The sequence below is a fragment of the Macrobrachium nipponense genome, chromosome 20, assembly GCF_015104395.2.
Source record: "Macrobrachium nipponense isolate FS-2020 chromosome 20, ASM1510439v2, whole genome shotgun sequence".
Taxonomy (NCBI): domain Eukaryota; kingdom Metazoa; phylum Arthropoda; class Malacostraca; order Decapoda; family Palaemonidae; genus Macrobrachium; species Macrobrachium nipponense.
In genome coordinates, this window is record NC_061089.1 from 35,311,722 (window position 1) to 35,325,030 (window position 13,309).

The following is a 13,309-nucleotide window of genomic DNA, read 5'->3' on the forward strand; positions in this document are numbered from 1 at the left end:
TGTGTTGAGGTTGTTGAAATGCTTTGTCAATTTAAGTCAAGACTATCTGTTTTAATTAACTACAATTAAGGACCACTAATAATATGTAAACCACAACTATAGGGCATTTCGAAAAAAACAATTCTAGAGTATAATATTTAAATATCAGTATTTAAAATTTACGACCATTCATCATCTCGACTGATAAAATTATGGATACAGATCTGCATGGATCAAAACCAAAGTGTGTCTATCCCGCTTTAAAAGATAAAGAAAGAGAATAATGATTTCTGCAATTAATTGAAATGAGCGACGACTCGCAAAATTTTTACGGAAACAGTATGTGAAAACTAATGAAACAGAGCAATTCACAATCAGCTTCCGAGTCCCAAGGTGTGAAACACTATAAAAGCGTGTAGAACAGTCAAGACGCTGTAAACTGTTCAAAGGGTGTAATTTACATAGAAAATAATGACCACCTGTGAGCAGAAATACAAAAGCTATTTTCCCATATAAAAATAACGATTTCTAAAAACATTTCTAGTATAAAAATCAAAAGTTCTTAATCAAGGCTTAAACCTAAACCTTCGTGACACCGATACACTTTAAACAACTCAGAAAAATTAGACTATATGGACGCTTCTGAGAACCTATTCTTTCCCATTCCTCCAAGTATGACTACCTTCTGTCTATATATACTATAAAAAAAAAAAGCATTCCAAGCACTTAAAAAATACATTTTAAAACTACTTTAAAATGAGAAATCAAAATTAGTAAGTCATCAGGAAATATCAATTATTTCATCAGACTGTTAAAACTGTATGCATAAAATTAATACAAAACCATTCAACACTTTAATTCTACCTTGGAATCGATTAATATTTTTTTTTTTTTCTATCCTACTGATGACCAGTCTAGAATTTCTTCCAACGTCCTGAAATTGTACAATAGCTTCTATAAATGTTTTTACGGTGCTACCCAAGTATTTTTTGTTTATTATTATTTATCAAAGAGACCGCAAACGTCGACCACATGAGCGAAAATAGATTTCTAGGCGGTCCCCTTTGAGATTTTTCGTTTATTCAAAACGACCTTCACCTGCCAAACAATGTTCCTTGTTCTCTGCAAAATTCAGATAGCTATCTCTTGCCACTTCAACCAGTCGAGAAAGGAAACACAGCGCTCACCTACCAAGAAAACAATGTGGAGCTTAATTATAAAGGAAAAAAAAAAAACTTACTCATGCGTCACTTTACGTAGATTCTACTGCAGCCTTTAAGTTCGTTACAAATAACCAAAGCCATTGCGTAGCCAGTTCACAGCAAAAAAAAAAAAGATCTTACAACGCATCAAAACCCGGCAGAATTTTACTGTGCCATTATAATGTTTCCCAAGGAAAGCCTACACAGGCAACGCCAGAAAATGTAACAACAATAATCTAAAGGTAAAAAAATGTTTTCGGTGAAACAACCACGGCGCAAACAAAACTGTTTGTCATACAATTCTCCGGGTTTGAAAAATATACAAAAAAAAAAAAAAGAAAAAAAAAAAATGTCAAGCACGCGAGCGGCGTTGAAACGTTCAAGCGCACTCGTAAGTCTCGCCCTCTCTCTCTCTCTCTCTCTTTGCATCTCTTATTTGTAAACACAAATACGTCACACGTGTGTATGTGTCTACATACATACATACATACATACTACATACATATATATATATATATATATATATATATATATATATATATATATATATATATATATATATATATATATATATATCGGTATTCAGTCTTTCCTTACCAGAAAATGAGAATGTAGACGGATGGGGAGAGAGAGAAAAGAGAAAGTTGTAATGGAGGAAAAATACGGAGTTACTTAATGATGGAAAATTAGTTCCTGAGTCTTCTTTGTAAATGGAAAGAAAAACGTCTAGTTATGGGGGGGGAGATGGGAGAGGAGGAATATGAGAAGAGGGGAAATAAATTAAGAGCATAGGAAGAGAGAAATTAAGCGTTAGAGAGAGAGAGAGAGAGAGAGAGAGAGAGAGAGAGAGAGAGAGAGAGAGAGAGAGAGAGAGAGTCTTCAATCTGTGGCATTACACAGACAAGGTATTTTCAAATAAATAACATATACGGTCGTAAATTCTGTCTTGCTTTCGTAAATACTTACTTCATCAATATAATACAATTGCCACTGAAATCCCGGTAATTCCCTTTGCTATCTCTAAACTGCCATTATGTCCTAATTTTAGTAACAAAAGTTCTAAATTTGTTACAGCTATTCTCCTTGTTTTGCCTGTTGTAGCTCGAGGCAAACTATTTCACAACTTTCCGGCACATGGCTATTTCCATATGCATCTGCTCAAGCATAAGATATTAAAGGTGCCCTCCCCCCGCCTGCCTCTCTCTCTCTCTCTCTCTCTCTCTCTCTCTCTCTCTCTCTCTCTCTCTCTCTCTCTCTCTCTCTCTCTCTCTCTCTTCTGAACAAGCACGGAGTAAATTCATATCATGCTCGCATAATGGGTTTACTTTAAACCTATGTCCTAGGGCTCTCTAATTTCGATATTTTTCGCAAAATGTTGAGCTTAGGTGGGATAACATTACTCAAGATGGCTGCATAAGCGAGAAAGGGGGTGGGGGAGACACTGTTTTGAGGAAGGAGAGAGGGAGCAGGCGAAATTCATGAATAGACCATCCATACAGTATCTTTTAAGGTTTTTTAAAATCGGGAATACGGTGAGGCTGTGGAAACCAGTTGGCCTTACTGAAAACTGCAATAAACTTGAGCAATCTCGTGTAAACGACAACGATTCGTAATCTAACACAAAACTACAAAGGAACAGATGGTAAAAATAGAATCTCCTCAATTCTATTAACTCAATTCCTAAATCAATTTCACAAAACTTCACTAGCATGTGAATGATTCTATACACTTTTGAACAACCTGGGTACTTCCTCATTTACTTCACTTTTATGATTGCATTCCCGCTTATTGCGATATAGGCATTAACTTTGTCTAAATGTATTAATAATTACTTTGTCCCTGTAATTTCTATCTTTCTTCTAAGCAGTCTTTTTGGGTAATATTAGAATAACGAATGATGCAAAAACAGTAACATGAATGGATAAATATCTGAATAATTCATCGATCGTGAAAAGAGTATTGAAAGAAAATTAAACTTGTCCTTTACTTTTATTGCATTACTTTTATGATAAAGGCACTCTCCAAGTTCATTATAGTGTATCAGGTGCCGTATACAGATGGCGCTTGTTTAGCTTCAATCCGATGAAACTAAAATCGTGCACCACGGGGGCAAAGGCGTCTGGAGCCTGAAAAAAAAAAAAAAAAAAAAAACTGCAACCACATTGATAGCTTTGATTCTTTGCGACAGCGGTTATTAAACACACGAAAACACACCAGTAAGCGGCGTAGATACCCTCGTGACTTTGAAGCTATAAAAGGAACAAGTAATGGTATTCCTAGATCATACAATCCCACTTTGCTAATATAAAAATATGTGGAACTACTGTGCCCCTACAAGTGAAAAGCACACAATGATACACAATGATTTCAAAACAAGGAATTTACCAACACTTACAAAAATAACAATAAGAAACTAAGGAGAAAATGTGAAGAAACCAATTAACCAGGTAAAAAAAAAAAAAAAAAAAAAAAAAAAAAAAAAAAAAAAAAAAGGGGGGGGGGGGGGTGGGGGGGGGGGGGGGGGGGGGCGTTCTGACGCCTTTAAAAACGGACCTACTGGAGGTTGCTCTAAAAACGTCCTACCAAGCATGATGAAAATTCTTGAAGTAGCCTAAGAGACCGGGCTGCTCACAATTATTATCTCGATATACTGAGCATAGCTACCAACCAGACAAGAATTGTTATCTACGATAAACTATAGCCCCACGGTACCCGAGTGTTCATTTACTGGTAACATTAATAAATAGATAGCCCAAACTGGAGCTTTCTCTTCACCATGAAGCAAAGTCCTTGATTTTAACATATCAGCGCTTTGAAAGACATTCTTTCTGATTTCGATATCTACTGATCATTTGATAAACTATAGCCCCATAAATACAAACTTAAAAAAATAAAAATAGAAAAAAAATACAAACAAAATTCTCATATGTAAACGTTCATTTACACTAATTTATTAACAGTTAATTCAATAATCCGTTAGAAAATGAATGGCTAAAGAGGGACTCTTAAAATACTAGAAAATTTCAGTGAAGAAATAATTATCAAAAGACAAAGGCTATTTCTACTCATTGCTGGTCAGAAATAAAATACATCTTATATAACAATGACAAGGATATCTAGATATCTAACAAGTGGAGACTTATTTTCGGATATTCTATAATGATGTCTTCTATGAATTTCTTTACAACTAAGAAAACTTCCTGGAAATTGGATCCGCATGAATGTTTCGAACTAATCAGCACCAGACCAAGACAAATTATATAAAAAAAATGAATAATCAAAATACCAAGAGGAAAAAAGTTGAAAATACAAAATTCTCCGAATCAGTGGCAGAAGTGGAACCACTTATACTCCAGTGAAAACCAAGGACACAAGATCTGAAAGACGAGATCACCCTTGTTTTTTTCGAGTCCGAAGTGGTTCTCCAGGAACGGGTGCCACTCGATAGAGGTCACCCCTCCCCAACAACCCCCCGTAATATTCAAGAATGCGCCTGCTCTATTTTCGATATAAACTACGTGAAGGAAGAGCCACTTTAGACCCAGTTATTGGTCTCGAATGGCGGGACAATTTGCTTAAGAGAGCAATACGGAGAAACTGTCCTATAAGAAATACATTCATGGGGTGTAGTTTACTTTCTTAATAAAGAGAATCGAGCTTGTTTAGAAGGTACCTGCTTCATAACTCTGCTACATTATTTTCGTTTTCAGGTACTACTGGTAGTTGTGGCACTTGAGTGCCTCACTGCATTTTTGCTACTAGTACTATTCCAAAAATGTTATTTTCATTTTAAAATAAGTTTTTAATATACTTACCTGGTAGTTACATATATATAGCTTAATCGCGACGAATCGGCGGGATTAAGCTATATATATAACTACTAGGGAAGTTAGATATTTAAAAAAGTACATTGACCACATTCACAAATATCATATACATTCTACTAAATATAATATATATAATATGAATCCTTTTCAATAGCTACGTAGCGCTGTAAAGAAACTCGGTGAAGCGGGCATCAATGAATTCTCAGATACAGCAGCGTACAAATAAATAAAATAAACACGTCATCCATTGCAAAAGCAAGGTAGCAGAATGAGCGTTGCAATGATCCCCAAACCATTATAGATATCAGAAATGTCGCCAATAACAAAACCCATTAAAACTAACCCAATATTCTAATACGGGATCGGATGCCGAATAACTGGGTAATAACGCGAATAACAGGCTAATAACGCCGATCCGAATTATTGCAATACACAACGCCACCAATAATTTCTTTTATTCTGATAAGCATAAAATCGTTTAGGACCTCGGCGTATTGGCAGCTAAGCAATGATTACACTCGGGCGAGACCATTCCACACACCCAAAGAACAATAATTAGTTATGTTTCCATAAAGTGCTGCTGCCCTTAGAGTAAGCGCTGATCAATCCAAACCAATGAGGAGTTCATTCTCAATAGAGCAAGATTGCATTAAAAAAATATTTTCTTTGGCCCTAATAATAATAATAATAATAATAATAATAATAATAATAATAATAATAATAATAATAATAATAATAATAATAATAATATAATTATTATTATTATCATTATTATTTGGAGATAGCATAAGTTTGTAGGATATGGGTTATACTATGAAAATGCATTGAATGAGATCATAAAGTTCTTACAGTATATATATATATATATATATATATATATATATATATATATATATATATATATATTTTTTTTTATATTTTTTTTCTTCTTCTTCTTTTTATGGGGAGGTGATGCTGATGCCTGGCTGGGTCGCCTCACATTCTAACCCCTTTACAAAAGATTCAAATACAATTGCTTGCGGTCAAAGCAATCCACAAGTTTATACACCCAAGACATTCCTAAATCCGGATATAAGAGGACGGCTATGGCCAATTAATGTGGCGGCCTGATTGGAATGAACTAAAATGGGAACCATAATCGTCCAAAACAAATACGATCTCATATAAAATAAAAGGGACAAAATTATAAGAAAAATCCCTACCGCTGACCTCATCTCTGCAAGCTGAGAACATTGGCAGCCATATCATTACATACAAACGTTTTTCAAGTTTGCTCGTATCGTTATAGGGAGAACAATTCTCACCTGAGAAAAGTACGAAGAAAAATAAATATTCGACGAAGCCTGAGAGAATGGTCCAATCAGGGACCATTAAAACAAAGAAGAATGTAGCAATCAATAACGTGAAATGACGCAGCAATCCGAGTGGCACGAAGGGAACAATCATCGGGAGGAAACACAAGTGAAGTCAAAGGGAAGAAGCAATCTCAAGGGAACCGCGAAGGGAAGTGTACTATTCAGTGGTGAGTCAGAAGTATGCGCGTGTAAAGGGAAGCACGAAGGGGACAATCCGAAGGACAAAGCCCTCAGAAACGAGTGTGTCCGAGTGTGACCCGAAGGACGAAAGCGTACCATCCGAAGGTAAGAATGAAGGGAATCGTGCCATCGGAGGGGAAGTCAGGCCCTCCAGCATTTTCACTCTGTTCCCTTTGCTGGGAGCGATAAATCATCTGGCACCTCTCATTACACAACAGGGATTACCACCCTTGGATTATTCAATTATATTTCCCCTTCTTTATGGACGCGCTTAATCAGTGATTTATCATTAACGGATAATTTACCGATCACAATTCATTTGCTGAAATGGACGTTAATCCCCGGACATTTACCTTCTGGGACGCGGATCCTCCGTCCAGGGTTTCCAATTTCCAAAGGATCGACCCTCACGCTACGCAAACATATCAGGCAAAGGAAGACTTCAAAAATGGCGATGTGGGGGAACAGCGAATCTCTCGATACAAAGACACCAAAGACGGCGAACAAAACAAGCTTGCATTTCACATCAGCCAATTCCATGAATTTCGACACCAATGCTAAATTAATATTGCATTATCGCTCTCCCAAAGGCCCCACCGAGGACTGACACCCCTTATAATTATTCCCGTGGCAATATTCGAGGCATGTACGCATAAGTTCTGCTCGATAGAGAACTGAAAGGGCTCAATCGATAACAGCCACAATAACGGCGGAGGGATATAACCTGACATATTTATGTTCATGCAGCCAGGAATGTTTATGGTAAATAATCGCTTGTGGAACTATCTCGGTTCACTCGTTTGCGATAAAACGATACTTCTCAAGTCTTTCAGTGTTATTCTTAACTAATAAAAGGCTTGAACTTTCGATCTTAATTCATTTCGTCATACAATAAAATAATTGCTCAGACGCCTCGCCTAATACCAAACGTTTATTTTAACACCTCACTTCACAATTAATGTAGTTTGATAATTAAAGCGTTTTTATCTTACTTAGTCGTAATTTATCTGGTAATTACTAAGAGATGAAATTGAGATACCTCGAAAAGCGCAAATCGCAAATAAAAATGAATAAATAAAAAAAAGACATAGGATGTATTACAATTACTTTCTATACCACCAATTACTTAATCTGAATCTAATTCCTCATTATTCAAACGCTACTATGATTAGGGAAGTCACTAGCATTGTACTACCCACATCCATTCTAAAATTATCTTAAATTCGAAAAAAATTAAAGAGGACAATAAACATAAACGTGAATTATGTTTTACAATGGTTACCTTTATATTAAATGACCTGCGGTCATTTAATATAAAACTTAAATCATAATTTCACCTCCCAACCCACCCAACCCCTAACCCAGTTGTACGGTATACAATAGGCAGTAATTCTTTACTTATATTTTCGGTCTTCCCACACGTAAGTTGAGATTCTTATCTCCCTCTCAGAGCAAGCAATAGAACTAAACTATTGATTACTCCTTATACGAATTTTATCATTCTTCGAACGGTATCTGTAACACCCAGTATAAATTGAAACCACACTTCTCTCCTTAATCATGATACTTCCCTTGAGTAACATTCATTATATTTATGAGCTTTAATAATTCATATAGGTACCTGAAATTAAGGTATTTTTCTCCAGACAGCAAGTATTCTAAATAGAAACAATTCGGAGCTTGAGATGCCCTTTTAGATCTAACTACTTATTTTCAAGACAGACTTCACTACGGAAATGAGGTAAATTGGTTCAAATTGAATTTAATGGCGCCTTTGATTATGCTGGCTCCCACTATCTTTTATACATAATTCCAATCTTCGAAGTCAGCGGCTAAGTACTTGAGACATGTTTGCTGGTTGTTTCACTGAATTTTAGGACTGCTTGTTTTTTTTTTTTCTTCTTCTTCACTAGTATCATGATTCTTGTAGTAGAAAATAAACTATAATGCAATATGAGATGACGCAAGAGTTCTCGCAACCAATCCGAAATGAAGTTGATGCTAGATTTAACATTGATCTGGAACGGATGATGTGGTGACGCATGCAGCTGAAACCCGGAGAACCTTGCGACTTCTTTTCCATGCCCAAGGGAGAGAGAGAATTACCCTGAATATTCATCAATTCTCATCAACACAATCAACTCCAACATTGCCCCTGGCAGAGCTAACTTTGCCTGAAAGTGGGAATCGTCTGTAAGTCTCTTCATACCTACAGAAGAGACAGCAATATGTTCTGTTTGGGACACTTTCCCAGGACCTCCATCTATTAGGAAAAAAGTATTCTGTGCTAGTCTGTCTTGTTTGGTTAACGTCCAGAGGTCCAAACCATACCTACCATTCTCTTTAATAACTTACCAATCATAAAGACCGACTTTAGACAAGGGCCAGTGCTGGCATGAGACTGGTTTGACCTATACCAACCAACCGCTCTGTGATAACTTTGTCGAAACCAATCAACCAATCATCCGTTTTGTATTATTCGTTTAAATGAAACCAATCGACCAACTGCCCTACGATAGTCCTTTAGCCACAACCAACTAACCAACCAACCAACCAACTGCCCTATGATAGTCCTTTAGCCACAACCAACTAACCAACCAACCAACCAAGAACCGACCGACCGACCGTCCTGTGCCATTCCCTCAGACGAACGTCGACGTTCTTCACTGTGAGACGGCTACTTGACGTCATGCTGCCCAGAAAGAGACAATTTTTTTTTTTTTTTTTCGTTTCCTCAGCCGTGAGATTGACACGGTCATCGTGGCAGTTACAAATGCTGATACATGTACGTTTGCGACAGTGGTAATACACATTAAAATCTATGCACCAATACCAGAGTCAATATATTGTTTATGTATGTTGGTATTTATCTAAGTGGTGCCATTTGTTTATTGATTTGCTTTGCACTTTTCCTTTAATTCACCTTTATCTATTTGCTATGTACTTCCTCACTTCGCAGTTCCTCGCTGGACGAGTGGTTTTCGCGCTCGGCGGAATCAGAGGAATTTGTTTCTGGTGATAGAAATTCATTTCTCGATATAATGTGGTTCGGATCCCACAATAAGTTGTAGGTCCCGTTGCCAGGTGACCAATTGGTTCCTAGCCACGTAAAAATATCTAAACCTTCGGGCCAGCCCTAGGAGAGCTGTTCATCAGCTCAGTGGTCTGGTAATATTAAGATATACTTCACTTTTTTTCCTCTCTTCGCTCTACTTTTCTCATTTTTCACACATGTGCATATTATTCTCTGGAAGTTTGTTTGGAAAGTTATCTGCCTTTTGAGCCTGTTCTGAATTCTGAAAATAATGACAACATAAATAAGACAGTTCCATGCTTTACATGTTTTAGGGTAGTTCATCGTGTTACACGAATTCCTTCACACTACCGTTTATCCTGTTTCTCCTGAAATAATGGAAAAGGAAATCGGTAAAAGGGTCATGTTTTCACTTACAGCTTTACTTCTATTCCCCCCCTCCACCCACCCCCCAGGAACAGAATTATTTTAAATAAATAGGTGTCTTCTTATCAAAGATTCTCTAACTGAATAAAAAAATCTTTTGTCACAACTTGTTTTCTAAACCAATTTCCCTTCGGCAAAACTGGTTTTCAATACAAATCCTTTTCCAGAGGGCTGTTTTTAATTTTTTTTTTCCGTCGTTTAGAACTCTTGTTGTTTGTAAAGACATTTCCTCTTGACAGTGCTTTGTTTTCAAACCGAATCACGTTCGACAAGAATTTCTTTTTCACGACGTTACCGTTTCGGACGAAATGTGAAAACTGGGGTATTCCTAACAGTATGAATGTTATATTTATGATTTTTCTTCTTCCTGCCACATACATTGCTGAATACTATAATAATTTGTGCTAATTTATTTTCCCAAAATATTTTCAATAACTAGAAACGTATTTGGTTTCCAAAAAAAGGGGGGGGTGTGAGGGGTTTTAAAGAAGTATCAACACACAGGGCCTTTTGACAGTAACCTCACGAGACCTATGGACAATGACACAAAGTAAGTATGGATTGACAAATAAACCAGTGACCCGGCGGACTGGAGCGCGCTAAGAGGCAGCAATACGAGATCTGTGATAAGATCTGAAACTGTAGATATGAGTACTAAACAAAGAAAAATATATAACTTCCTCTGTATGCCGTAATTTAAGCAGCTATTTCAATCGAGTGGTTAACCGCGGTTGAAAAGATAAGTCCATCATACTTGACTCTAGCAGCAGCACATGCCTCGTTCCCGCTGATACTGAAGACATAAAAGTTCACAATATCACCGCAAATCCTTGCAACTGAACAAAGAAAGTACATCCCAAATGGAGTCTGAGAATGACTGAAAAACAAATACAAAGTCGTAAGAGATGCCAGGAAGCCTCTCTTAATCTTTTCTTCGAAGGTACTTCACATTCTAATTTCAACCGGCAAAACCAGGGAAACTATCTCCTCTACATTTCGATCCCCATCCCGTCCGAAAACGTATATACAACCTGTAAAAGAGCGCGATGAAATACTAATGGCGCTGGAGACTAACAGAAACCGTCCGGCAATTTAGGTAAAGGTTATCTAAGTTCTCTAAAAGTTTAAGACCATCTTCTCTAAGAAGATTTATTTTCACTCGAAAAATAAACTTTCCTTACGGGTAATTCTTGGCTAATCAGCAGCAAACAAGAGCAAGCATGAGCCGCGTACGCTGAATTAACCAGCAAGCTTCGCTCTCGGTCCTCTGTTTACCAGATATGTCAATCAATACCTCACTGCTTTGGATTTCATGAGATACTTGCGGCGTTTTCTAGCCTCAAATGAACAGGCTCCCGGACAGAAGAATACCCAGTCCTAGAGATTTAGTTGTCAGAATTTAAGGCTGTTTACCTCAAGCAACATTCTCTGTCTTTTTACGGCATATTGGTGTCAAACTTCGTAGCCGGTGCTGAGGGCAAAACTGAGGTCGCCCATGCTTGCGTGACACCACAATAACGAACTTGTGCGACTTCTATTCTGCCGCCAACATTAACGAAGTTGAGCAAAGTTTGGTGACAAAATGCTTCCCGATGCCATAAAAACACTACCTTGGCTGACAAGATTAAAGGTGTAGAATATATATATATATATAATATATATATATATATATATATATATATATATATATATATATATATATACACACACACACACACGTACAGATTACGTATATTTTAATGGTAGCGTCGATGAGGAATTTGGTGGTTTGACCTTAGATCTGATAAAATTCATCTGACTGACTGCAATGCTATGTTAATCCGTTACTATAAGAGGATCCCGACAGTTCAAACTGATTAACTGTTTGTCAATATGACACTTCAGTCTTCTGGTTTGATGAAAACTACATATATTAGGATACTAGTAATATTATCATATTCAGCTTGTCAATATTTATGATTAAATACATTTGATTTTATTTTCACGTAATTTAATTCGAATGAGGTGTCTGAATTAAATTCCTTAAGAGCATAATAACAAAAAAAACCATTAGTATAATTTCAACCGGAATTTTCCTGCACTATCTAATAACCCAAAGGAACTCTCTTTATCAAACTGAATGGAAATATCTCCAGAGGACGAGAGGACAGTTGGAAAGGTGATAGCGATGGGAGGAGGGATCTGAAGGTAAGGAAATGGAGTCATTTCACGAAAGCATGATCTGGCAAAAAATCTGGCAACAAAACCGTAAAAATTTTGAGAATTACCAGCGAGACGAATGTCCTTTCCTTGGACATAAAAAACGAGTGCGAGGCAGTGAAATTTGATACATACCTATGTAAAGACACCTAACTTTCACATTCATTAAATACACTGCACGGAGATATAAAGAATAAAAGCATAACAAATGTAGCTGCAGTATCAGCGGAGAAGTAGAAAATCTGAGGGATATGAAGAGCGGCCACACTTACTCCTCATAGACGAGATATCTGGCGGCGAACCCTTTCTCTATGCAGTCGCCCGTATCCGAGATGCTGGTGCGGGTGATGACGATGGGTTCCTGATGGCCCTGCCCTGAGCGGAACCACGAGCCAACCCACTCGGCTGGAAATTCGCATTTTCCTGGAAAAGACAGATCGAAACTGTTAGGTACACTAATGTAAATGCCTCTTTTTCAGAACGTGAACAATACACCTACCTGCAGTTGTAATTCCAGACAGTTTATATTTGTACAAATGTTGCTACATAACTTATACAATAATTGCTAAATACAAGTACCAGTCATATATTGTCTACACTTGTAGATCACTTCGGAGGTTGCACATTTTTTTCTTATTTTGTTGATTTTTTTCGCAATTTTCATCAGCGTTTTATCTAAACATTTTCTTTGCACTAATTTCATATGTATTTTTTTTTCTTTTTTTTACATAGCCAGTGGGCTTTCCATTCTTTAGAACTTTCACTAACAAATGCAAGTCATCATGATAACTTTCATTAACAAATGCAAGTTATCATGAGGCACAGGGAACTTCCGCTACTGTAGAAGTTCCCTGTGCCGTATATAGATGTACATCAAACAGTCGATATCAATAAGCAAAGAATACTTGAAATTTAAAATATACCATAAAATATATCAAGCATATATGAATTACATATTTCGGATCAATCCACTTCAAGAGCTTGCTCAATGTCCGCATAAAAACGTTTTTAAGATTAAACACTTACACATATGTAAAAATTACACACACACACACACACACACACACACACACACACACACACACACACACACATATATATATATAT

At 36.8% G+C, this 13,309-nt stretch overlaps 1 protein-coding gene across 6 annotated transcripts in view; it reads right to left on the bottom strand.

Annotated features, from left to right (window-relative positions):
- The window catches only part of LOC135224836 (uncharacterized), a 634,596-nt gene that overhangs the window by 36,402 nt on the left and 584,885 nt on the right, over positions 1-13,309 (bottom strand). For all 6 annotated transcript variants that reach the window (XM_064264186.1, XM_064264191.1, XM_064264167.1 and 3 more), the window contains one exon: positions 12,475-12,625. In XM_064264186.1, the coding sequence (XP_064120256.1) occupies positions 12,475-12,625 (151 nt within the window). The remainder of the gene's footprint in view (positions 1-12,474; positions 12,626-13,309) is intronic.